This window comes from Dipodomys merriami, unplaced genomic scaffold, assembly GCF_024711535.1.
Source record: "Dipodomys merriami isolate MVZ:Mamm:240054 unplaced genomic scaffold, mDipMer1.0.p SCAF_4, whole genome shotgun sequence".
Classification (NCBI taxonomy): Eukaryota; Metazoa; Chordata; class Mammalia; order Rodentia; family Heteromyidae; genus Dipodomys; species Dipodomys merriami.
In genome coordinates this window covers 67,696,524-67,723,850 of record NW_027205603.1, presented here as the reverse complement: position 1 = coordinate 67,723,850, position 27,327 = coordinate 67,696,524, and the positions used below count along the sequence as shown (strand labels likewise).

At 40.6% G+C, this 27,327-nt stretch overlaps 1 protein-coding gene across 2 annotated transcripts in view; it reads left to right on the top strand.

Moving 5' to 3' along the window:
- The window catches only part of Dpys (dihydropyrimidinase), an 80,241-nt gene that overhangs the window by 18,669 nt on the left and 34,245 nt on the right, over positions 1 to 27,327 (top strand). The window contains exons 2-7 of one of the 2 annotated variants that reach the window (XM_069991242.1): positions 4,324 to 4,482; positions 7,176 to 7,355; positions 8,882 to 9,071; positions 17,107 to 17,263; positions 18,301 to 18,442; positions 20,403 to 20,545. In XM_069991242.1, the coding sequence (XP_069847343.1) occupies positions 4,324 to 4,482; positions 7,176 to 7,355; positions 8,882 to 9,071; positions 17,107 to 17,263; positions 18,301 to 18,442; positions 20,403 to 20,545 (971 nt within the window). The remainder of the gene's footprint in view (positions 1 to 4,323; positions 4,483 to 7,175; positions 7,356 to 8,881; positions 9,072 to 17,106; positions 17,264 to 18,300; positions 18,443 to 20,402; positions 20,546 to 27,327) is intronic. The other variant, XM_069991240.1, reaches the window with a different exon arrangement.

Here is a 27,327-nt window from a genome sequence, read left to right as displayed (position 1 = left end):
AAACAAAGAGAATCCTTTAAGAGTCCAGGTAGCAATTCAGAAGCCCAGCCCTGGCTCTTCGTTGCTCTTCACTAGAGTTTCTCAATTCATTCCCAGATTCCCAGGCTGGGAGAGCAAAGCAGAACAGTAGAGAGGAGAAAAACTTAAGAAAGAAGGGGGGAAACCCCTAAATAAAAGTCTGTTTCTCTCCTTTCTCTTTCATATTTCTCACTAATTATGAAGGTAAAGTATAAATACTTGATCTTATTCAAGAGCTTAAAGATGGCCTGTCACCATCATCTTTATAGATATTGGCATTATTGAACGCATAGCCCTTGTGAGGCAGTGACTCTGTTGCTTGAGCTATATATGCCAGCCTGTCTTGTGGTGGTGGTGTTTTTCTGAGTCAGGGTCTCACTATATAGCTCAAACTAGCCTCTAGCTCACCACCCTCCTGCTTTAGCTTCCCAAGTGTAGGATTACAGATAAATACAACCACACCCACATTTGACTATCACATCTTCTGTCTACTAAGATTATCTTTGGTCTACTTAATACATAATACACACAAATACAATTACATCTTGTATGTCTTTAGGCCACATGTGTGTAAAAGGCTTATTTTTTTCTTATGAAGATCATGCTTTTTTGTACTGATAGTAGGATCTGAACTCAGAGCTTCTGGTTCTCACCTGGCTCTTTTTACTCAAGGCTGGTAATCTATCACTTGAGTCACACCCCCATTTCTAGCTTTCTGCTGGTTAATTGGAGAAGCGAGTCTCGCGTGGACTTTTCTGCCCCAGCTGGCTTCAAATCATGATCCTCAGATTTCAGCCCTCTGAGTAGCTAGGATATAGGCAAGAGCAACTGAAGTCACACTTCTTAATAGAAAATTTAGCAGATATCGAAAATAAAGCTTAACTAAAGGAAAATAAAAGCACCTAAAATAATACCATGCAGAAACTGCCACTGGAATGTTCGCTTGGCACTGTTTCGCTGTTGTGCTGTCCATATGTTCTGGAATATGTGATTGTGACCTATGTTACCATGTCCTGCTTCTTTCTCCCTGGCTCTCCGACAAGCTCGGGATCCTCTAAGCTCTCTCCTACTTCTTTCTCTCATCCTTGATGGCTCCTGAGCTTCCTCCTTGTGAATATCACTGTACTCCAGATCTTTCTAAACATCCATTGGTGGGGATCCTCCACTGTGCACTCAGTTGCCATTTTCTCAGACATCAAGGCTCATCTGGCTATCTTCAGCCCTACAAATAACCATCACCCTGCCCTGACTTCCTGCACTGGGTACCACCCCTTTATATGATACCCTGTGGCCTCAAAGCTGAGCCTGTGTGTGTGTGTGTGTGTGTGTGTGTGTGTGTGTGTGTGTGTGTGTGTGTGCGCACGCACTAGTACTGGGCCTTGAACTTAGTGCCTCGGCACTATACTTTAGATGTTGCCCTCTAGGCTGGCACTCTACCACTTGAGCTACACTTCCACTTGCAGCTTTGTGCTGGTTAATTAGAGATAAGAGTCTCATGGACTTTCTTGTGTGGGCTGGCTTTGAACCATTGAGTCCTCAAATCTCAGCCTCCTCAAGGTAGGATTACAAGCCACCAGCTCCTGGCTAATGATGAACTTTTGACCCCTTTTCAGGGGCCAATTCTTAGAGTCTCTCTTGAATCATTTTTTTTCCTTCTGGAAACACAGGCTCTGCAATCTGATGATTCTGACTTTGTTTTGCCCCATTAGCTGTGAGACTGTGGCCAAGTACTTGTAATCACCTCTCTGCTTAGTTTCCCCCACTCTAAAGCGGGGATAAAAATACCGCAGAGCTGATGATGAGTAAATCATGCCAAAACCCAGAGTAGTTCTTGGCACATGATAAGCGCTCGCTATGCCATAGATAGGCCATAATAATCAGCAAATTCCACGGGTTTGCCTACTTGTCATTTAAATCCAAGTATCCTTGGATCTCAGACTTGATCTTTCTGTCCTCCGAATTCCCAGTGGGTTTTTCTTTTTCTGTACTTCTCCTAGGAAGCTCAGAAAATTTATCTTCCTGATCAATTTCTTTACTCTTTATTACAGAACTAGATTTGCTGCTGTTACAAACCAACAGTTTCATTAAAAATTATTTATGCATATGAGTACACCCCCACCTGCTTCTTTCACTCCATGTATAATGACCGAATGTGAGAGACCTTTTAAAAAATTAGTAAATAAAAAATATTTATTATGATGTAGTCCACATTCGAGGTACTCAAGAGGCTTTCAGTTCAAGGCTCTGAAGGCAAAATTGTGAGACACTGCCCAGTATACGAAGTAAAAGCAAAGGAGGCGAGAGGCCCTGTGTTCAATCCTACTACCATCAAAAAACCTCCAATATATTCCTTTAGAAATAGAATCCCTCCAGGGCTGTCTGTGTCGCCCTGTGAATACACTTGAAGAAGAAAGAAGATGAGATGATTAATCTGTCCTCAAATAAAAGTACAAAACCTCAGGTCTTTTTTTCTAATGTTATCATTATACCAGAATGAAATCTTAGGAAATGCAAAGAAATGTTGCTCTGCATAGAAGGCAAGGCTGTTTAACAGTGGAGACAAAAGTGTAGACTCTTGAACAAAGAAAGTAAGATTACTTATAAAGAACAAAAAGAATCCGAGTGGGGCCAAGTTTCTTAGGGGGAAATATGTATGCAGGAACGAGGAGGGAGATTGAAGCTGGTGTGCTACTCGGTGTGGCTCACTGGCTAGACCTGCAGGGCTGTGTGGGGTGGTGAGGGATATGGCTGGAGACTGTGGAGCAATGCCTGGTGATACTCCTTCTATGTAGTCACATAGCCGCATTTCAGGCAATGAGATGAGATGGTACCTGAAAAGTGGAAGTTTCTCAGTTCTCTGAGGATGACACAAAGGCCTTGGTGCACCATGAAGTGAAGCTTAGTATATATCTGCCATGAGTCACAGTCAGGGCCAGGTATGTGTTGTACTTCATCCCCAACTCATCCTCCCAACTAGCCTTGGGCCTAGATGCAATGATCATCCTCCTTGTGCAGATGAGAAGTGAAAGGCACACACAGGTTGAGAAGTTGCACAGGGCAGGATAGCTAATGAGTGTGGAATCACAGCTTTGTGCTCAGGCACCAGTGAGGCCCCGGGGTCCCTGCCCCAAACTGCAGAATTGGTGGTTTCCTTCAACGACAACAATTAAAATCACATTAACCACCTGGTGGTTTTAGTTTAAACAAAATCAATTTAAATAATTAGTTGACGACACTTGTTTTAATAATGGTTTTTAAATTAGCTATAATGTAATATATCAGCAGGTCTTTCTTTCTTTCTTTCTTTCTTTCTTTCGTTCTTTCTTTCTTTCATATTGGTACTGCTAATATCTTGAACTCAGAGCCTCATACCTCATACTCTTACTCGAGTCACTCATTTGTTTTGACCTACAGTCATCCTACCAAATATCATGATTCCAGAATCTATTCCTCCCATCTATTTGTAACTTTGTCCCATTGACAAAGTTACACTCCTCCACTCTTCTTCCCTTAAACCTTTTTAATCCAGTAGTCTATTTCTGGCTCTTTCAAGAAGATGTGCCTGGGGGCTGGTGAAAGCAGAACTAGAAAGATAAGACAAGAATCCATTTAAAAAATCAAGGTGAAAGATAAGAAGGATCTGAGCCAGGCCTGGAGCAAGGAGATCAGAGGGAGGGCACAGGTGTAAATCAAAGATGGAGTTTCCCGTGGCTTTAGAGGATGGAGCCCAGGCTATAACCCTGGGGGGTTCCTGGGGTTCTGGGTGAATCACAGGGCAGTGGTGAGATACAGTCTACCAAGATGGATCCCAATACAAAGTCATCTTATAATAGCAAAATAAAGTGTTTGTCTTTTCCACTTTCCCATTTTAATTTTCTTTGTAGTCCTCACTATTTTCTTGGAATCAAAGCCCTTTTCACCAGGTGTGTGTGTGTGTGTGTGTGTGTGTGTGTGTGTGTGTGTGTGTGTGTGCTGGTCTTGGGGTTTGAGCTCAGTACCTAAGCCCTGGCCTTCTTGTTGCTCAAGGCAAGTGACTCTACCATTTGACCATAGCTCCACCTCCACTATTTTAATCTGATCAGCAATTTTGTTCTTTTTGCAAAGGCGATTCTAGTAGTTTTAGTACTTCACACTAACTTATAAACAGTGTATTTGTGGCCCTCAGGTCTTTTAAGCAGGCAGCATTTTTGTGTTATCTCCAAGACTCGTCAGTTCTACCAAAACACTCACAAATGCATGGTACTCTCCGTGATAAATGGCATACACAGAGATTGATGGTCGCTGTCTGAACCTCTGTGCTTGCAGGCTGCTCTGGCAGGAGGCACCACCATGATTATTGATTTTGCCATTCCTCAGAAAGGCTGCTCCCTCCTCGAGGCCTTTGAGACCTGGCGAAGCTGGGCTGACCCCAAAGTCTGCTGTGACTATAGCCTGCATGTGGCCGTGACGTGGTGGAGTGACCAGGTAAGGCATCTGGGTTCTAAGGCCTTTTCTTCCCATTTGATTCCCTTGTCCTTGTTCTGAGAGTAAGAAGTGAACAGAAGCCTTGCTCCCAGGGCAGCTGGACAATCGCAGGGATTTTCTTTGCATATTCTTTTGTACTCTTCAAATTTTGAATCCTGGATAGGATTACCCATTTAATATGCTAAATTTTAAAAAGTAATGAAAGTCAACAAATAGTCTTTTATATTCATTCACAAGTAAGTCTTTCACAAGTAAGCCACAAATTACAAATGTTCTGCGTAAATTTACAAGTACTGTTTTCTCTTATTTTCACCATTGATATCTCCAGAATCTTGTTTGTTTGTTTGGTGCTAATACTGGAGCTTGTTCTCAGAGTCTAGTGCTCCCTCTTAGATTTTTTTGAGGCGGGGGGGGGGGGTGGTGGTGCAGGGGGTAATAGTTCTACTTGGCTTTTTGCTGGCTAATTGGGAGTATCTCAGATTTGTCTGTCTGGGCTGACTTGGAACCATGATCCTCAGATCTCAGTGTCCAGAGTAGCTAGGATTACAGATGTAGTCCACTAGCCCCCAGCTAGAAATTTTAAACTAGTATTACCCCACTTATTAAAACATCAATAAGAAATGTTTAATTTAGAGGAGAAAACAAGGAAATTCAAAAGTTAGGATTCTTGCAACAACCTTCAACCCCACCCCCATCCCCATCTACTCTGGATACTTTTGCAAGGACAGTGATAGACTAAGACCATTTCCAGCTGTGTCCTAACCTCTTCCAATATTGCTCTGCTGGTTACAGTTCATCATAGCACTCAAACCAACCTCCCCTGACGGAGGCTATGGCAGACATGGAAACTAGATTCTGAGAGAAAAGCCAGATTTGAGAGCTGTAAAAATATGTGAATTTCTCCTTGTATAAATTTGTATGTGTACCTTGGAAGAAACTGAAATCACAACTTGTGTCTTCATATTGGACCTCATTCAGAAAGAGATCACCATGGTGACATTCTTTGGGTTAACTGTTGCTCCCAACTCCCCTCCAAAACTGGAATTAAGCCATCAAGTTAATATAAAACAAGTAAGCAATCTTTAGGCAAACAGTTTGGCAAACATACAACAGCAGAGTTTATAGTCCACAGCGAAAGTTGATTTTTCTCCAAAAATGTTTTAAGTGATGTGTCTGATCTGTTTAATGCCTTTCTAGTCCTTTCCCTCCTTTCCTCCCCTTCCCTGCTTTCCCTTTTCACTCTCTTTCTTCTTTCCTCTTTTATTTTTATAAAATAGATCAATGGTGGTGGGATTAGCCCTTACCATTACTTTAACATGCAAAGAGATCCCTTAGTGAATATTGTTAAAATACACATTCTGTTCAGTTGCTGTTACCAAGTGGCTTAAACAACCGATTATAGTCTCACAGTTCAGCAGGGCAGCAGAATGGGCTCCTTCTGTGGACAGATACGTACCACTCTTTCAAAGCTTCTGATAGTTTGCAAAGACCTTTGGCATTCCTTGTCTACAGAAGGACCACCTCCATTTCTGCCCCCATCTTCACATAGTGTCCTGTATGTGTGTCTATGCCCCAGTGTCCCCTTGCTTAAGCCACCAATCATATGAAACTAGTGCCTACACTAATGACTTCATCTTGACTAATTATACCAGCAGTGACCCTAATTGCCAAATAAGGGATTGGGACTTCAATGGATAGATCTGGGGCACAACCCACAGCAGCAGGGCAGAGGTAGATGAATGTTTTAAGTAATAGGAAAATTCATCTTTTTTATGTGTGTCCAGGAGTTGTTTGCCTTTACTTCACAAATAACATTACCTGGGCTGTTCAAGTTTTTCTTATTAAATTGGAAAGGCTTTTATCAACGAAAAGCAATGGTTCTATCCTTACTACAACCTTTCTTTGTTTAGGTGTGTGTTCATGTTATCCTACAAAATTCAACCAGTTTTATTGGGCCTTATCTACTTATTTTTTCCCTTTGAAATGTTAATCCATTTTGAGACTTGAATTGTGTCTGCAAAGGCAATTAGTGGACTAGTTTTGATATATTTTTATTATGTTCTTTAAGTAGTTGTACAAAGGGGTTTCAATTGAATCAGTCAATTATTAATACCATGCATCTTGATCAATGAGTTTTGATCTTAATTGGCCCCCTACCCTGGGTGACCCTGAAGGCTCCTAACCTTCTAGTTGGGTCAGTCTTGTGAGCAATGCATCCTCACCTCCTTGGAGCTGCATTTCTGCAGAGGTCCAGCTGGTGCTTCCTCGGGCAAGCCTAGGTCCACATCTACTCAGTCTGAACACATCCCACAGCTGACAGATCTGGCCCTGATCCTTCCCTCCCATAAGCTCTCATTCTTTCTAGATCCATCATGGCATGCTTCGGTGGCTACCACCTTAATTTTCCAGAACAATTCCCTCAAACTGAGAGACAGATGCTGAGAATTTCAGATCCAAGTGTAGACATGAAGTACTTTGGGAAAAGCAATGAACTTTCACATGATTGAAATATCATAGCAGCAGCAATTCAGCAGAGGAAATAGGGGATGGCATGGAAGAAAGATCCAGGACTTCATTGCATTTTTCTAGAACTCAACAGCTCTCATTAGTTGTTTCTGTTCTGAATGCAAGTTGTTGGAGAATGTTGAAACTGTCATCTAAAGTAGAGATATTGTTGCCTTTGCTCCTTTTAGGTTAAAGAAGAAATGAATATCCTTGCCCGAGATAAAGGTGTTAACTCTTTCAAGATGTTCATGGCTTATAAAGATGTGTACATGGTGAGAGACTCGGAGCTCTATGCAGCCTTCTCCCAGTGCAAGGAAATCGGAGCAATTGCTCAGGTCCATGCAGAAAATGGAGACTTAATCGCAGAGGTGAGAACTGCATTCCACCTTTCTATTGACAATGAAAACAGTCCTCACCTACTGTAATACAATTGGCCCTAAGAAAATAAACTCATTAAATGCTTTAGAGTGAGGATTTCCCTTTTCTAGCTACTTGCATTAGATTTCAAACATGTGCTATTATAAAGACCCAAATTGTTTTCTTTGTGTCCCTAAGCACTGTGTTTGTTTATTTATTTATTATTTGGTGGTGCTATTTTTATAATAGCTCAAAACTGCTGGTTCAGAAAGCTAAAATGTAGACATAAGTGTAATCTGATGACTTAAGCGGTGCATTTGACAGGTTTGTAAAGCCCTAATCATTTTAGAAACTGGGTATTGAACTGTGCTTAGAAGGAATCTAGATGATATTTATTTCTCATGTTAGTTCCATTACTAATGCCTATAGGGTATACCGTCTGCAGGATTTAAAGAGCTGTCTCTTACCCTTTATATTAGCTGATTTTTTTCCCCTCTCCCCGGGCTCAGCTTCCATTAAAGAGGGTGAGATTGAGGCTCAGTGGCCAGGAGGCAGAGGGAACAATCAAGAAGAGAGAAATGAGCTGTAAAATCAAACAGACCAGGTTTAACTTTACACTTTCACTTCCTGCCTGCATGGCATGAGCCAGTCATTTTACCCTGAGTCTTGGCTTCCTACCCTTTTACATAAGGAAGAAATAAAAATTGGAGAGGGAGAATAATTGTTCCAATACCAGTTGGGCTTAATGAGTTGGCTTGGGGAGCCAGTGAAGACCAAGCTTCAGTTTAAAACACACACACACACACACACACACACACACACACACACACACACACACACAAATATACGCACACACACATATGAATACATAAATGTATATATGTATATACACATGTACATACATACACATATATACATAATGAAACACATAGTATACTGCAATGGGCCACTTTTAGCAAGGACCTGTAGTGGTTTGTTTTATTTGGCTCACCTACACCAGTCATTAAGTTGTAAATATGGATATTGCTTTTCAAATAACGTGACTGAAACAAATCATTTCTTTTTTTTTTTATTATTGTTGGTGGTGGTAGTCGTGGAACTTGAACTCAGGGCCTGGGCACTGTCCCTGAGTTCTTTTTGCTCAAGGCTAGCACTCTACCACTTGGAGTCACAGCTCCACTTCCAGTTTTCTGGTGGTGAATTGAAAATAAGTCTCACAATTTTCCTTCCAAGGCTGGCTTTGAACCATGACAGATCTTAGCCTCCTGAGTAGCTAGGATTATAGACATGAGCCACCAGCTCCCAACTAACCTCACTTATTTTTAACTTTTGAATCAAAAGAATGTGAAATCTGCACAGGGAAAATAAACAGATAATGAGAATATTGAAATGACTTTTAGCAAACACTCCTATATGCAAATGCACATCCAATACCTATACCTAACAGATCTAAGTGTCTATGAGCGCCTTTAATTGACAACAAACGGATATTGCTTTTCATTACTGTTTTTTAATAATGTTGCTGCCTTTCTTCAAGGGAGCAAAGAAAATGTTGGCCTTGGGGATCACAGGGCCAGAGGGCCACGAGCTGTGCCGCCCAGAAGCAGTGGAGGCAGAGGCCACGTTGAGGGCCATCACCATCGCTGGCGCTGTGAATTGCCCTCTCTACATTGTGCACGTGATGAGCAAATCCGCAGCCAAGGTGATAGCAGATGCTAGGAGAGACGGTAAGCCCCAGGAGACTCACTGAGCACACAGAATTAGCTAAAAACCTCACAGAGCACTGAAATGCTCTATTCTTGCTTGTGAGATTTGTGCTTTTACCTCTTTTTGCCTTAGTCGTCCTTCATCTTTACACCTGTCTATTTCCCCTCCTTTTCACTCATCTTCATGGCTTATGTGTTTCCTTTAGGTTACTTTTTTTTTTTTTTTTTTTGGTCAGTCCTGGCCTTGAACTCTAGGTCTGGGCACTTGTCCCTGAACTTCTTTTGCTCAAGGCTAGCACTCTACCACTTGAGCCACAGCACCACTTTTAGCTTTTTCTGTCTATGTGGTATTGAGGTATCGAACCCAGGGCTTCACGCATGAGAGGCAAGCACTCTACCACTAAGTCCCATTCCCAGCCCCTTTAGTTACTTCTTTATCCCTAAGGCTTTAAACTGTTTCTTTCAACCTCACAGCCCCATCCTTAACACCACAGGCAGTCACTTTTTAATCTGATGGCTAATTTTAATTTAAAGTTTTAACTTTAAAGTTAATTTTAAATGAAGCATCCCCTCTTACCCTTCTAGCATGCATTTTAGGGAACAAGGTATCTGCTCCTAAACTTTTTTTTTTGAGTTAAATTGATTTGTCTGAAAGTAGTCTGAGAATCTGAGCAATAACCAAGTAGTATTTTCTCTTTTGTGTCTGTACTAGGGCTTGAACTCATAGGCCTCAAGATCTTGCCTCACTTTGTCATTCAAGGCTGAAACTCTAACCCTTGAAGCACGGATCCACGTCTGGCTTTTCAGTAGCTAATTGCAGTTAAGAGTCTCAAGAGCCGGGTGCTGGTGGCGCACGCCTGTAATCCTAGCTACTCAGGAGGCTGAGATCTGAGGATCGTGATTCAAAGCCAGCCTGGGCAGGAAAGTCTGTGAGACTGTTATCTCCAATAAACCACTAGAAAACTGGAAGTGGTGCTGTGCCTCAAGAGGTAGAGCACTTGCCTTGAGCTGAAGAGCGTAGAAACAGAACCCAAGCCCAGAGTTCAAGCCCCATGACCAACTAGAAAACAAAACAAAAAAACAAAACAAAATAAGAGAAACTCTTATAAACCATCCTACCTGAAAACTGGCTGTGTTTCTGGAATGTGAATTATAGAGACTAGGAGAATAGATTTTACTATATCTATAATTGATACCAAAATAAATTTTGTTAGACCTGCCTCGTTGCAAGAAGTTTTAATAAGGAGTTTGGGATAGCTGCACTTTTAAGATTTTATCCGCAAACATATCGTGATAAGAGTAAGATTAACTTTACACAAGAGCTAATGAGGTCTTACCACCAAATATGTGATTGTTTTCCACCTACACTCCACATGAATGAGAACTGCAATATAAAACATAGCAGCCTTTAAAAAAGAACATAGTGAAATACGGTTACAGACTCTGTTTTCCCACCAGATGGCGCTGTTGCCAGCTCTGTGGAATTGCTGTGATTTCTTTTGTAAGTAATTAATGCACCAGGTCCTTAATGTTAGAATGGAATTTAAGCAACACTAAAACCAGCAGAAATGGCCAAACTGAACCTATCAGCATGCCACCATTTTGACAGTGCTGTCAGAAAGCAGCTCATGGGTCTTGGTTATTTATTTAACACTGAGATCAAATGCCAATAATAGAATAAAATTCTAGACATTCACAGAAACCTAAGTTTGAGAAATGTCATTTTATCTTGAATCAGTCTTACTATTCAGTTTTACTACTTTAACATGTAAATCACTTACATGATGACAAAACCAAAGCTACATATACAAAAGATGCTCCTGGGTTCCCACTTTCTTCTCTTCCTTTGTCCCTTCTATCTTCCAGGACCTTGACACAGTGGGTCCCTAGGATGTAGCACTGGCATTGCCTGGGAGCTTGTTATGCATGCAGAGCCTTGGCCCCCATCCCAGACCCGCTAAATCCAAGTGCACACTGGAACCCCAGATGACTCATATGAATATATAGAATTTCTGCTCAGAAGACACAAAGGATATCCAGTTATTGATTGCTTCTATTGTAGTTGCCTAGAAATACAATGCTAGTCAATTCAACTTCATTGTTTAGTTGCCAAGTCTACCCCCAGAAGAGAGGGAATATGATTAGCCATTAACATTGTTTGTTGAGTGCTTAATATGTGGCTGGCACATAGTAGTATTTTAATATCTTTTATCTCATTTCAGGTTTTACTCAAGTTTATCTCATCAATGTAGTTTAATCTGTATTATCTTTTTGTAAAAACAAAATTGTCATAATAGCTGGGTACCAGTGGCTCATGCCTGTAATCCTAGCCACTCAGGAAGCTGAGCTCTGGGGAGCGTGGTTCAAAGCCAGGTGGGGCAAGAAAGTCTGTGAGACTCATATCTGCAATGAGCTACCCCCAAAGCAGAAGGGCAGCTGTGGCTCAAGTGAGAATACTAGCCTTAGAGCAAAAGAAGCTCAGGGACAGCTTAGGGACAGACCCCAAATTCAAGTCGCAAAACAGGCACCACCAACCAATAAAAAAATGTCATAATGCCGGAAGATCAATTCTATTTCTGTATTGTGATGAATGAAATAAAACTTTGCAGATGTTAAATTAAGCTTATGATCACTTTATCAGTCAGTGTCTAATCTATAATCAAGCTCAATTCCATTGGACTCCATAACTAATTTTTGATGTTATACAATCTGAAGCCATATTTCCCATGGAGCGGGAATACTGCCAACCCTTCTTGTCTTCTCCCCAACTACCTTTCCCCTCTCACAACTCCTCCTGCTCTTCTGAGCCCTGGCTGTTGTTCCCCTGATTAATTTTTGCCACCCCCTCTGTTTCTACCCAACTGAAATCCATCACAGCCCCTAGTTGGCCTAGTTGCTCTTCTTGTTCAGTGTGGCTGTGGAATCCTTCCCTGTGTCCTGCTTCACTGGATGCTGATGTGGATTGGGAAGGAAGATGGGGAATATATGTTCAGTCCCTCAATTATGTGCGTGTATGTGCATGCGTGCATGCATGAAAGCATTTGCTGCTGGTCCTGAGGTGTTTTTTTTTTTTTTTTGGTCCTGAGGTTTGAACTCAGTACCTGGATGCCTTCAGTTAGCATTTTCACACAAGGCTGGAGTTCTACCACTTGAGCCACAGTTCCACCTCTGGCTTTTTGCTGGTTTATTGGAGTTAAGGGTCTCTAGGATTTTCCTGCCTAGGCTGGCTTCAAACTGCCATCCCCTGAGCATCTAGGATTATAGGCATGAGCCAATGGTGCCCAGCTCAATTTTATTTTATATTCAAGCTCCTATCTTAAAGACAGAAGTACGATACTCATTTGGGTTTATTGTTACAGCGTTTTTATACTGTTCATAAAATAACAAATCACTGGACACCAAATGTATGCTAAGTGCTGTGCTCAAGGCAGTGGATCTGCGAATTGCATCAGGATTACGCCGGTTCTCAAGGAGCTATCAGTGCACTGAGCTACCTTGTGGCTGGTTTGATGTTTGTTTATTTGATTGTTCTTTGCCTGATTTGGTTTGAGTTTTCATACAGTAGAAAGCTCTCCTTTCCAGGCTTATTGTTATAAAACATAGTCGCACAGAGATTCTGTTTCAGCTCTCTCCCTCCTGTAAGCTCCAGGTGCTAAAACATTACACAATGCCCACCCTCTCCCCCAATGCTCATGTTGACCTCTGTTTGTTTTCAATGGATAAGAACCAAATTCATTTACAAACAATAAAACATGCCGGGCCTTCTTTCTTTTTACTTCCTTGGTCTTTAACATCTGAACACTCTGCTGTCTTTTAAATTTAGTCTTAAAATTCATTTCCAGTCATGGAAGGAAGTAGCCATGACAAACAGTCCATTTTTAAGTATTTCAAAAAACAGAATTATGAGGCTAAAACTTTTTTTTGTGTGGGGTATATTCGTTTGTGAGGACTGCTGTCATAAAGGACTACAGCCAGCAAAGTGTCAACAACACAAATGTATTTTTACACAGTTGTGGAGTTTGAAGGTCAAGATGAAGATGTCAGCAGGGTTGATTCCTCCTGAGGACTAAGGAAGAAGGATGGGATATTCCAGGCCACTCTCCTTGATTTGCAGATATCCTTCTCTTCATTATCATCCTTCTGAATGTATCTGCACCCAAATTTCCTTTTTCTAGAAGGATCCAGTCTCACTGGATTAGGGCCCATGCTAATGACTTCAGTTTAGCTTCATTCCCTTTAGAAAAATCCTATCTCTATACATTCTTAGGATTTAGTGTTTGAGTTTGGGTGATGCACACAATTCAGCTTATAAACATGAAGAGGTTCCAGAAACCTACTCAAGGTACTTTCCTATGCATTAATTTATTTGACCTTCACATCTTTATTTGACCTTGCCATATTAGAAGTACAGTGAGATGCCATTTCATAAAGGAGAAAAAGGAGATTAGAGCATTGAGTCATTGTGCACAAAGCTAAAGGGTAGCTAAGTCAGGGTTTTAGCCTGAATTTGCATGATCCACTCAACCAGACTGCTTCTACATAATTTTCTTCCCAATTATTTTCTTCTTTTGTAAAGGTAATATTTTGAATCAAAACAGAGCCCTGTAAAGTTTCGCCCAGTTTTTCAGCTAGGAACATCTATTTTTGTACATGTGTTGGCGTCCAATTTGGTTAGCCGATTTTTTCACTCCTGGGTACCTGTGCAACTTCTCTTGAGTCTTTCAACTCTCTCTAACAGATCCCACAACTCAAAAAAGTGTTGCTCACAGACCGTTGCTAACATCTGCTTTCATGTAATCACTGAATTGTCTCATGAAGGAGGATTTGGACTGCTTTAATATGCTTCCTTAGTAGGGAATCTTTAAAGTCTCCCAAAGAGAAAATTTGCCTTCAAGAAGGAGAATTGCATCAGAAGTACATATTTTTGTTCTTTTTCTGAACCAGAGGATGGATAAATAAAGCAAGAATATCTGTGGGTTGACAGAGTACCACCTAATGTGGAACTCGCTAAGGCAGTGGGAGGAGAGCGATGATGAAGATGTCTCTATTTCCTAAGAGTTGTTGGGACCATCTGGTTGCAAGTGTAATCAGAAGAGTATTAGATTAAAGACAGAGATGGTGCTTTATCATTGCCAACCTGCTAGGAGTAGTGAATGAAAACCAGAAATTGGAAAAGTGCTGAGCCCCATCCACAAATAGCATGTGGCTGACTTCACATTTAAAAAGTACATGTTCTTTTCCAAGACAGTAATAGTGACACGTTTCTTAGTAACATCATGCATATGATTTCATGTCAGAGGATGAGGGAAGCTTTCCTTCCGGCTCTATTCTTGACTCACTGACCGGCAGAGTGGCTCCAGCAAATGAATTAGCCTCATTGGGCATCCATTTCTTTATCTGTCAGATCAGCATGAGAAGTGTTGTGAGACCAGGAGAGATGTTCACATGTTCTCATGTCACACCTGTGTTTGCTTTTTTTATTGACACTTCATTTTTTTAGCCCCAAACTATCAGAGCCTGCCATTGCACTGAACATCCAGTTTGATTCTCTTTGTAATTCTTCACCATCTTTTTTTTGGTCAGTCATGGGGCTTGAGCTCTGAGGCTAGGTGCTCTTTGTAATTCTTGGACTCTTTGGGCTCCTTTGAGATATGTCTTGGAGCCATTGTGAAATGGAACAAAAGGTAGTTAAGAATTTTTACATTTTAATTTTTTTATGTTTATAAATACTCAGTGGAGAAAAAAGTTGAATATGACAGAGTCAAGGAAGAGCTTGTACGTACCAAGAGTGGCATGTCACATCTTAGAGGAGCTCAGCCCTTCCGGGGAAATTACCTGTCATCTGGTTTCAAAACAGTGCCGGCACGTACCTAGTAGATGCTGACACTTTTAATTTTTCCTGAGCGCCATTAAAATGGTAGGAGTTTGGGAGCTATACTCCTGGATCACTGTGATGTGCAAATGACTAAAAAGAACATGCGATCGGGATCTTTCCTCCACAATGAAGCAACCCAGAAAATCCTCAGTTGGCAGCTCGTCAAGTGATTGCAAATCAAATCTCTGAGTTCTCATTGTCCATGCAACTATAAAACACTCTCTCAAAATAAAAGTTCCTTTGACCCCGCAGATAAAGATGGTGCCTGCCTTTGTCTCTCTCTAGTAGGTAGTATGTTACCTCTTGGCTCACTGGAGATGAGTACTGCTTACTCTGTATACCTGAGAGAGATCCTACGGGCATTTCTCCTTTTGAGGGAAGAAGGAAGCATGAATCAGGAACAAGATAGATGCATGCAGGCATGCATACACATCATGGAAGTAAAGTATCTCAGCAGTGGTTAAATGCCCATCACTTTCATAGATCATGAGACTTGGTCCTTTAAAAAGTGATGTTCTGGGGGTGAAGGGAGAATGGGAGAAAATGAGGGAGGGGGGAACACTGTTCAAAAAGAAATGTACTCATTACATTACTTATGTAACTGTATCCCCTCTGTATATCATCTTTACAATAATAACTTCAAAAAGGAAGTGACGTCCTTGGGCTTTGGCCAGCCTAGCTTTGACATTTTCTTCAATGTCTTAGGCTAGCTAGAAGAAGGTGGCTAGTTAGAGGATGGAGAAAAATGATCTATGAGATAATAGGGTGCTGCCCTCCAGTTTCATGCGACTAGGCAGCTGGTGGCCATACACTGTCAGTACTCTCCAAGGAAATCAGCTAATCTCCTTCATATATCAGGATTGTCACTAAAATCTGGCATCTGATTAACCAGAGTGAACTAATTTGGTATGCCCGCATCGCCTTTCTGTGCACTCTTCCTTTTGATTGCTTGCATACGATGAGGTTGATGCCAGTGAATCTATTATTCTGACAAATGCTAATCAGAAATAGGATTCTGATTTTAAATTCAAATTCACTGTTCACTATTAAGTTTTCTAACATTGTGTGCTTTTGATGGCCTCATTTGCATGATTTTTAAAAATATGCATTTGAGGCTTTAATTTTATTATCTGAGTGTTCTTTTATTTAATAGGTTTTTTGAGGAAAGACTTTTTTTTTAAGGGTATGAAAAGGTTATCAATCTGTTTGCAGTAGAGATATGCTGTGGGTGAATTCCATATGACCTGTATTCATTATTACCTGTCATCTGGCTAGGACAGCAGAAAAGACCACTGGAATAAAAATTCTGGGTTCAAATCCAACCACCTCTGCTCCATCTATAAAGAGCATATTTAATGTAATTGGAGAGAAGTTATATAATCTCACAGCTTCTGCCTCATCTTTTAATGGAGAGAATAACAGTATTTACCTCGTTGAGAAGATTCCATTAGGACAGCATATGCATTCAGCACCTTCCTACTACATTAGGCTGCAGTAACAATTGAAGTTTGTTTTGTTTTGTTGTCAGTCGTGGGCCTGAGCACTGTCCCTCAGCTCTTCAGCTCAAGGCTAGTGCTCTACCACTTGAGCCACAGCACCACTTCTGGCTTTTTCTGCGTATGTGGTGCTGAGGAATCAAACCCAGGGCCTCATGCATGCAAGGCAAGCACTCTCCCACTGAGCCACCTTCCCATCCCCAAGTTGAAGTAAAATAGGAGTGGCTTACAACCAGTGAGTTATTACTCCTTCATAATCATGGCCATCATGAAGTAGCTATGTCTCTGCTCTACAATCTATTCTTTCTGGAACAACGAGGAACAACACCCATACCCATGTCATAACACTGGAAAAGGGGGATGACAGTACTTGGAGACAGCCATTATAGCTTCTGTTTGGAAACTGTATGTGGCACTTGCATTCATATCAGATTGGCCAAAGTAAAACCAGCTTGGAAATTCTGATAATAGGTCAGTGGGTAGCGTAGCCTCCCATACTAGGCAATGCCCACTGATTGAACACAGATTGAAAACTCAGTTCTTATTTGTAAATCCTGTTTGCAAAAGTAAGTGATAAGTTGGGATTCTGCTAAGCTAATGCTAGTATCCTCTGCTAAGACAAATATGACCCGTGTTTCTATTAAGAGCAAATTAAGGTGCTGAATGTTTCCTTTGAACTTTCCAGGGATGGTGGTCTATGGAGAACCCATAGCAGCGGGTCTCGGCACTGATGGGACCCATTACTGGAATAAAGACTGGCACCATGCAGCCCATTATGTCATGGGCCCACCCCTGCGACCGGATCCGTCAACACCTGGCTTTCTCATGAACCTACTAGCTAAGTAATCACTTTGAAGTATTTCATCAAAGAAGCTGCTTTAAAAGGCTCAGGTTTGATTGGAGGAGAGACAGGGGTATACAGTGCCTTTGAAACTGCCAGCCCCACCTCAGTCCGCTCTGCATGCTCTGATGGTTCTCCCACCATCTTACCTGGGGAGGGAAAAAAAATGCTGCCTTAATATATGTTCATGATATGTTGTCAAAACCTCTCCTGACTTTGAGAAATCTGATCATTTCATCAAGTCTATCTCCTGATATTTTTCCATTGCTGTTGCTCAGGTTCTTTTATTTATTTATTTATTTTGCCAGTCATGGGGCTTGAACTCAGGGCCTGGGCACTGCCCCTGAGCTTCTTTTGTTCAAGGCTAGAACTCTACCACTTGAGCCACAGCACCACTTCCAGCTTCATGTATGCTAAGCAAGCACTCTACTACTGAGCCACATTCCCAGCCTTCCAGATTCTTTATTATCCCCTTCTCCTTTTATTCCATGACAGCTTGCACCCTAATGCCAGCTGCTCATGAGACAGAGATAGGGAAGATTTCAGCTCAAAACAATCCAGGACAAAATAGTTTTGAAGAACCTGTCTCAGCTTACTAGCTTACTAGGTGGCATGTGCCTGTCATCCCAGTGACAATGGGAAGTATAAAAAAGGGGACTGCAACCCAGACCCTATCTCAGAAATAACCAGAGAAGAAAAGGGCTAGAGGCATGGTTCAAATTTCAGAGCACCTGCCTAGCAAGCATTAAAGCTCTGCATTCAAAATTCACAGAAAGAGAGAGAGAGCGAGAGAGCAAGAGACAGAGCAGAGAGATGAGAAAAAAGGAGGGCAGAAGGGAGGGTGAGCAGGAGGAAGGAAAGAGAGGGCAGGAGGAAGGAAAGGGAGAGCAAGAAGAAGGAAAGGAAGGAAGGAAGGTGCTTGCATTCCTCTGACTTTCTTTGAAGGAGGAAGAGTAGGTTAGGAGATGATAAATATTAGCGTAGTTTCCTTCTACATCTTCCCACCACTCCCATGTTTTCTTCTCTTTTCATGTACAGTGGTGATCTATCCACAACAGGAACTGACAACTGCACTTTCAACACCTGCCAGAAAGCTCTTGGGAAGGATGACTTTACGAAGATTCCCAATGGGGTGAATGGTGTTGAGGACCGGATGTCAGTGATATGGGAAAAAGGCGTGGTGAGTTTCCCAGGATCTATCCTGGCTTTGCCTCCTTCTTCAGCTAGGATCCTGCCAGGTTGAGTGGCACACTTACCTAGAGAAGCTTTCTGATTGTTTTTTACTCTCGTGGAATCTGGGAATCTAACTCCATCCCACCAAGACAGCATCTGCAATCAATTCTTTTCTTTGCTCAGTTCAGCTCAGAAGATACACTATTTTTAAATGTCTAGAGTGGGTCCAGAGTGTTATTCTGGAAGTTTCTGACATATGTGGCTCTTCCGCTTTGTTTCTCACATTCCTTTATCCCATGTCTCAAATGTCTCTGTATGGTGGATACTTGGAATGATGGAAAGCACATGAAGAATGTTTATTACCTTTGTACCTTTATTACCTCCTTTTCATGAGACCTTTGTAACTGGCCTATTTAAAAATTTTAGATCTATTTTTTAAAAATGCTATATGAAGGGACATGAATAATAACTCTCAAAGTCTAGGGAGAAAATATTCCATGAATAAAAAATGTTCTCCCTAGGATGGAGAAGGATCAAATGATGAAGTGTCCATGTGCTGACTTGTCAAGCTAATGGATATGTGCAGTTGTACAGATGGGTGGAGGAGACTGGCTAGATCTCAGGTCCCCTTCTTAACCCATCTCCCAGAAGCCCTGTCTTAGATGACATGAGTCTTATTTTCACAATGCAGAATATTGTTTGATTATTTTTCTCCTATGTATACTACCCACTTCTAATTCTCATTACTTACCAACGTCCTGTCAATCACAATTCGAAAATATCTTCTTCCCTCCACATGAATGCAGGCAACCTGATTGTAGGTTTCTGTTTTTTTGCTTGGATCAATACCAGTCATCTCACATCAGTATGTCCTTGTTTTCTGGGCCCCATTTGCTACCATCCAGCCTATATTCCAGTCAACATGAAGTTGTGTTCACACTACTTTCAGTCATCCTTTTGATTTTCTCCATTACTGAAAGGACAGTATTTGAACCATTCATTTACTACAAGGATCTTCAGGACATCTCTAACTCTAGCTTCTATTGATCATCCTCTTTAGCTTCTCCCCCTCCCCCTTCTTTAACCTTCCCAGATGACTCCCCTTCTTTTTCCCTCTACTGAGATTTTCTTGATTATAGTCCTTGAACTGGTATTATTATAAGTATCGTCATTTCCACAACCTAGAATAGTTCCTGAGAATAAAAAGGCTTTAAAGTGATTGGCAAGTTCCTAATAACATGCGTGGAAGTGCTGTTATTTTCTGAAACATTTAGATGATTTACTTTTGGGACCACTACTTCCAGTACATGGATTTTAATCATTTCTGAGGCAGGAATAATTAAATAAACCTTAGGATCATGCTTATCATATAAATATACATAGAGATAAACCCTTTATCATCTTTTTCATATTAAATCTCTTGCAATAGAATGTCCTTGATTGTTGATCATGTAAATTTCAGTTACATAAAATGGAAGCCCTTAAGTAGATTTTTTTCATCTTTCTGAAGGCATTGTCATCTGATTTGAAAAGCCTCACCACCAGTCTTATTTTAACTGTAACATTTTACCTAATATTTACATGATCATATCATAAGTCTTAGGTTGGCAATAAGTAAGCCAGATCATAAAAATAGTAGTTAGCAGAGCAAACTTTCTATGAAGACTGAAACCTTTAGGGCTCATCTGTAGGAACCTTAACACGACGGTTCAGGAAAGATGGAGGAAAAATTACTGGCGTTGTTTTTAAGCTGATAGGCTTTGAGAAGTCAGGCTTCCATATGTGAGCCATTATCTCCATCATTGCCATTATGATTAAGGCTGGCTAGCATCCACAGATGTGGTAGCTTCACAGTAGAAAACGTTAGGTAGAGTTTTATTTGCCGGAAGAGATGCAGAACTCGTGCTTTGTTTTGTTTTTGTTTTTGATTATCAAAATCCACATATGTTCTTTGGATTGTTTTACAGCATAGTGGTAAAATGGATGAAAACCGCTTTGTGGCAGTTACCAGTACAAATGCAGCCAAAATCTTTAATCTTTACCCAAGAAAAGGAAGGATCGCTGTAGGGTCAGATGCTGACATTGTGATTTGGGACCCAAAAGCCACACGGTAAGTCTGAGTTCTTACAGTCCATGGTTTTACCCTGGAGGAAAAGCACTAACTTGCAAAGCAGTTTTGCTTTGCTTTTAATCTTGCTTTGGTTTTTTTCTTTTCCTTTTCAATGTTTTAATTATCTTCAAATAGTTGGACCAAGGAGTTTCAATTTAATGTGTCCATTTATGTGTACCACGCATCTCAATTACTGTCATATTCCTCCATCATTCTCCTCCTCTGAGTCAACCTTTCCTTGTGAGGTAATTTACCATCCTCAGGAATTTTGAGCCTGTGCACAAGATAAATTTTCCTTCTGAGTGTTGTCTTTTCCCTGGTGTGTGGGAGTGGGGGAAGCATAAAAAATGTAAAACCTGTGTTGCCTTCTCTGGAAATGGATCTGCATAGAAAACCCAATATGAATTTACCACTTCAGTGCCTGGTCAAGTTCACTTGAAGGGAATGGACAACCATGAAGAAAAGAAAAGGTTTAATTTGAAAAGGGATGAATTGCAAACTCAAAATTAATTACAATCTTTTCAAAGCTTTCAGATAGAAAAATTCCAGCACAGAAGATGTCACTTTGAGTTAGCCAAATTTTCCAGTTGAGTTCATCTCGAGCCTATCGTTCCCAGTAGACTCAGCTTTTGTTTTCAATTTCCATAATTCTATGTTAATATTGCAGGCCTGGCAAGTTCCACCAATTCAAGAAAGTATTGTGTCAAGGTGGAAGTTCTGCTGATTTCTCCTCCCAGGATGCTAGCACAGATAGAACCTGCGTGCTGACTTGTATTTCTCATAAATGCTGTACTTGTGATGGAGGAAATCCTATACTTTGCATGCACACATGCATATGTAAATAGGAATACAACAGGCCCTGCCTTCATGGTAGAGTCATTTATTCTAAGTCTAGTAAGTTTTTTTATTGTAGTAAGAAAAAATGTATAGTTTCTTTGAGATGATATTGTCACAAAGACCCAGTTTCACCTGGGTACTGGTGGCCCATGCTGATGATCATAGTTACTTAAGAGACTGAGATCTAAGGATTTCAGTCTGAAGCCAGCCCAAGTAGACAAGTAATCAAGAATCTATCTCCAACTGATTAGCAAAATGCTAGACTGGAGGCATGGCTCAAGTGGTAGCACTCAGTCATGACCAAGAAGACTTAGTGAGACTGCTAGGCTTTGATTTCAAGCCACAGTATTGGAACCAAAAGAAAAATTAAATTAAATTAAAAAGACTCAACTTCAATTAAAGTGTTCCTGATACACCACACTCTGGAAAAAGATGATTATTTTGTTCAGAACACTAAGCTCTAAAGTGCTGTGAATCTAAAAACAAACCTCGGATGGTTTCATAAAATGCTACCTGCTGAGCATTAGTTGTCTCAATCTAGGGCTAAGTTCACATGGCTGGTAAGTCATGGTCAGGACAAGTCCCTCTTAGCTAACCACCACCATCTCATGAGACTGGCTTAAAATCTGTGCAGTGTAGTGATTGGTGGTATGGTTGCCTAATTTACATAAATATCCTAAGACCCCAATGAGGTACAGCTCAAGGTCTTTGCTATTGGGTTCACAAGGACCAACTGCCTGACAAGGATTCACTGCCTTGTAGATTCAAATGTAGATGCTTTTCTAGTAGGCTAGAAAAATTGTGCTTGGGAAAGCATGTGGAAAACACACTGCTCAGGTTGGTCTGTGGATGAATGGAGCTGGCTGCATTTAGAGACCTGCTCTGCAGAGGCTGTTGATGCCCACACAGGTCATCTTTGCTGTTACTCAAATCGTTTAGGCTACCTCAACAACTGGACCCTGATCGGTCCTTTGAAACATTTTGCAGCTTAGGGAGATCATGAGGTTTTGATTTTTGTTTCATTTTGGGGGCACGGGATTTGAACTAAGAGCTTCTTCATATTTGGTGGGCAGGCAACCTGTCATTGGAACCATACCCTCAGCCCTTTTTTATTCTAGTTATTTTTATTTATTTATTTTTATTCTTTTTTTTTTATTCTAGTTATTTTTCATGTTTTGTTTTTGTTTTTTTTTTTTACCCTGGCTGGCCTTTTACCTTTATCTCATTTAAAGCTGGGACCAAAGGTATATATCTATATCTATATCTATATCTATCTATCTATCTGTCTCTCTATCTATCTATCTATCTATCTATCTATCTATCTATCTATCTATCTATCTATACATACATACATACCAATATGCCTGGCTTATTAGTTGAGACGGGGAGGAGGGTTCCCTCACTAACTTTTGGCCCAGGCTGGCCTCAAACCACAATCCTCCCAGTTTCTCCCTCCTGAGTAGCTTGGATTATAGGCATGTTCTGCCATACCTGGTCAAGTATGATGTTTCATTAAAAAAAAAAAAACCTAGAAAAATTTAAAATGGAGACATTTTCAACATTTTTTAAACAATCATACAGATGAAGTATTTGTGGAAAATGGTTATTTTTAAGTTCAAAACACAAAAGTCATTATGATAATTAGTATTAATTTGTATTTGCACAGATCTCTAGTAGGGGTGGGTAAAAGATACTTTTGGTGCCTAAAATATAATTTACTAAGCAAGGCAAATATGATTAGTTTACCATGATGAGGAAAGTGTAACTGTACAATGGAGTGACGGTTTGGATATGGGGACTTGTCTACTGGCTGTGACTTTATTACCTTGCACGCTTTTTTTTGTGAGATTTGGTACCTTGCACTCTCCTTATTTCAAAGAAGAACACTTGGTGTTCTATTTCACTGTTCATGTTCCATGCATTCCATCCACTTTGGGCCTGGAACCTCTTGCGGGGTTTGATTTTGCTCTCTCTTATCAAGGTTGAAAGAAAAATGAGAAGAGCCTCTTGAGCAATATGACTGTCCAGGTTAACTTGAAACTTGAAAGGCCTTCATGTGGTTCTTCTTCTTAACTCTCCCTAATTATGGCAACATGCCCCATCCTCGAGATCCTCTTTGGCTGTTTTAGTTTCTGAGGATGATGTGTAGTTTCAGAGGCTTAGGTATAAAGCATTGTCTTCCTATGACAACTGGACAAAAATAAATGACCGGAAAGTAAAATTGTGAATAATTCCCTTGCTTTATTTATCACATATGGCTGCCTGGGGGTTATTTATAGACTGATTATGTCTCCATGAGTCATGTTTTAGACTATACAAATTTAGATACTTTCTCACAAGTTACTGATTTCTATAACATTGTTTTGTCCTTCTTCTCCTATTCAGCTGCTTTACAATAGTACATAATGATCCAGATGTGCAGTTATTCTACATTCTTCTATAATTATTCTACATATTACCTGCTTAATTTCCTTTGTTTCTACTTTAAGAATAACTAACTTAAGGTCAGACTAAAAAGCTTCTAAGCATTTAAGTTGTTTTCTATCTCCTTCATCAGTTTGTTGGGTATTTCTTATATAAAACTTGTGCTGCTTTTATGTAATAATGATAAAAGAAAAAATCTTAAAGTCCTTATATGTACTTCTTTTGCAATAAAGGTATGCATTTGGCACTTACTTATTAGTACAAAGTCTTTAGTACTCTGTCTACTGTAGTACTAGAAAGGAGTCTAGTACTCCAGAGACCTCAGCTTAGCACTAGAAACCATGAAAACCAGCTGAGGGCTAAGAGCCTGATGTGTTGGTCTAGAAAACTGAGCTCTGTCCAAGGTCATTTAAGGTCTTTGTAGTTCTGGCTCAGTCCAGCATACAGAGGTTTGATGTCCAGTAACACACACACACACACACACACACACACACACACACACACACACACACACACACACACAAATAAGATAAAATGACTGCATGTCTACCCCTTCGTGTGTAAAACGAGATTAGCAAACTTTGCTGTGCCTACCTACCTAATAAGGTTTTCATTGGGTTGCCATGAGATAATCACTGTGATTGTGCTTTATGAACAAGGACAATGTGACACAAACACAACATATGTGTTATTGTAACTTTTATATTTTTCTGTAAGGCCAATGCCAGCCTTTGAAAAGCATTTTCATTTTTGGTTATTTTCAGCTAATTTGCCTGTCTACCAGGAAGGTAGATGAGCCAGATGGTTCTGTTTCTCTGACCTTTAAATTCTTTAAAAAATAAACTAGAAAGCCAAAACTGGTGGCTTATGCCTATGATCCCAAGTACTCAGGAAGCTGAGCTCTGAAGATCATAGTTTGAAACCAGCCAGGGCAGGAAAGGCCACGAAAAATTCAGAAGTAGAGCTGTGGCTCAAGTGATAGAGCACTGAACTTGAAGGAAGAATCTAAGGGACAGCACCCAGGCCTTGAAATGGAGCTCCAGTATTAGCAATAAACAAACAAATAATAAATAAGCTGGAGATCACTTTCTGTATTTTACTATCCTATTGAAAAAAATGGAGGAATGTTATTATAATTATTATATTCAGCTAACATAACCCCCTCTTGGTTTCTTTGAATTCTTTTGTTTTATTTTTATTTTTTATTTCCTGACAATCTTGGGGTTTGAACTCAGGGCCTCAATACTACTGTCTCTGAGTTTTTGTGCTCAAAATTGTGCTCTACCACTGCCAGGCTGGCTTTGAACCGTGATCCTTGGATCTCAGCCTCCTGTGAAACTAGGATTACAGGCGTGAGCCACTGGTGCCCACCTCTTTCTTTAAAAAAAAATTCTCTAAGCCACCATCAGAATAGTCTACACTATCACTACTTATTTTTTCCATGTGAAATTTGCTCAGATTGTAGAAAGGGTTCTCATTCAAAGGGAGAGTGCTAACCCGGAGGATTGCCACACCTGCATTCTCTATTCCTGGCCTGTTTGCTAGGAGGTAGTTACTCATATGGCTGGATGTCCCCCATTAAAATTTATGCTGATGACCTCAACTGGGAGCTTCCCAATGGGTCACACTATTTTTTAGCCTTCTTTAACTTTCTACATCAGCTATAGCCTTCCACGGCCTTTAGACACTAGATGAGCCCTGGCCTCCATGTGGGTCCCCCACCCTCCTCCTTGAACTCTAATGCATTCCACACATCGTCCACAACAGTGCATCTCAGTCTCTTTACTTTGACCTTCATTCATATTTTCCAGGGCTAGTTTCATGTTGAAAAGAGATGTTTCATTTCAGAATAGTTTTAGACTTATAGAAAAATTGCAGGGATATTACCAAGAGTTCCCATCAACTCACAGTTATTTTTTAATATCTTAACATTGACTGTCTGAACATTAGTCTGGTATGTTTTTTACTACTAATGAACCTATAGTACTATAATATTATTGTTATTGTTATTATTATTGTTATTATCATTATTGGTTGTTCCCTGGGGCTTGAACTCAGGGTCTGTACACAGTCCCTGAGCTCCACTTCTGGCTTTTTGGTAGTTAATCAGAGATAAGAGTCTGACAGGCTTTTCTGCCTAGCTGGCTTGGAACTGTGATTACAGGATTACAGGCATGAACCACTGGTGCCTGGCACTATGTTATTATTAACTACAGCCCCTTTATTTTTTTACCTAATATTCCTTTTGCTTCACAGAATTTCATCCCAGACCCCACATCATGTATACTTAGGCAGCTCTGCTTTGTAGTCGTTTCTCTGGCCTTTTTAATGAGTATGTCAGCCTTGAGGAACATTGGTCAAGCATTTTGCAAGGTTTCTTTCTATTGTGATTTTTGAATTTCTTTTTCTTTACTGGCCACAGGTATTCGGGTAGGAAATTATAGAAGTAGAAAGCTGTGGCTCATGCCTGTAATCCTAGCTACTCATGAGGCTGAGATCTGAGGATTGTGGTTCAAAGCCAGCCCGGACAGGAAAGTCTGTGAAATTCTTATTCCAATAAACCATCAGAAAACTGGAAGTGGCGCTGTGGCTCAAGTGGTAGAGCGTTCGCCTTGAGCTGAAGAGCTGAGGGACAGTGCCCAGGCAGAGTTCAAGCCCCATGACCAAAAAAAAAAAAAAAAAAATTGTAGAAGTAGGCACCACATCCATCACATACATGAGGGAGCATGCTCTAGATATGGCATTCCTGTTGAAGTTGGCCCAGCTCACCTGGCTGATGCATAATTGATTTCTCCACAGTATGGTTATTTAGTCTTCCACATTGTACTTTCTGGAAGTCACTATGGTCAGCCCCTATTCAAGGAGTGGGAAATTATGCTGGGAAATTATGAGGACATAGTCCTGGCCTAGCTCAGTGTAGAGTAGAAGCACAGCTGTCAGATAGGTGAATGAGAAGGATACAGTCTTCCATGGTGCGTGGAAGATTGGTGGATGAAGCAGTAGCATCAGGGAATACTAGAAAGATATTCAGCAACAGCTGTGCGGAGGGAGCAAATCAAAATAGCATCTCTTCAGTTTCATTTTTTTGTGCCAGTACTGGGACTTGAACTCAAGGCCCAGGCACTGTCAAGCTTTTTTGCTGAAGGCTGGTGCTCTGCAACTTGAACCACAGCTCCACTTCTGGCCTTTTGGTGGTTAATTGGACATAAGAATCTCACAGATATCCCTGCCCAAGCTGGCTTCAAACTGCAATTCTCAGATCTCAACCTCCTGAATAGCTAGAATTTGAGATTTGATCCATCAGCACCCAACACTCACTTTATACTTTTAAGTTATTGCATGTGATCAATAATTGGCTGTTTAAAGAGTGGAAGAATACAGATGAATATAGTTTTTTTTAAAAGCTGGGGGGGGGCATGTCTAAAGACTGGAGAAAAAGCTGTTTTACTGGTTTTGTTTTCTTTAAGTATCCCTTGATTGGTTGGGAGCGATTTGCCAAGCAGAGCTCTGAGGGAGAAGAG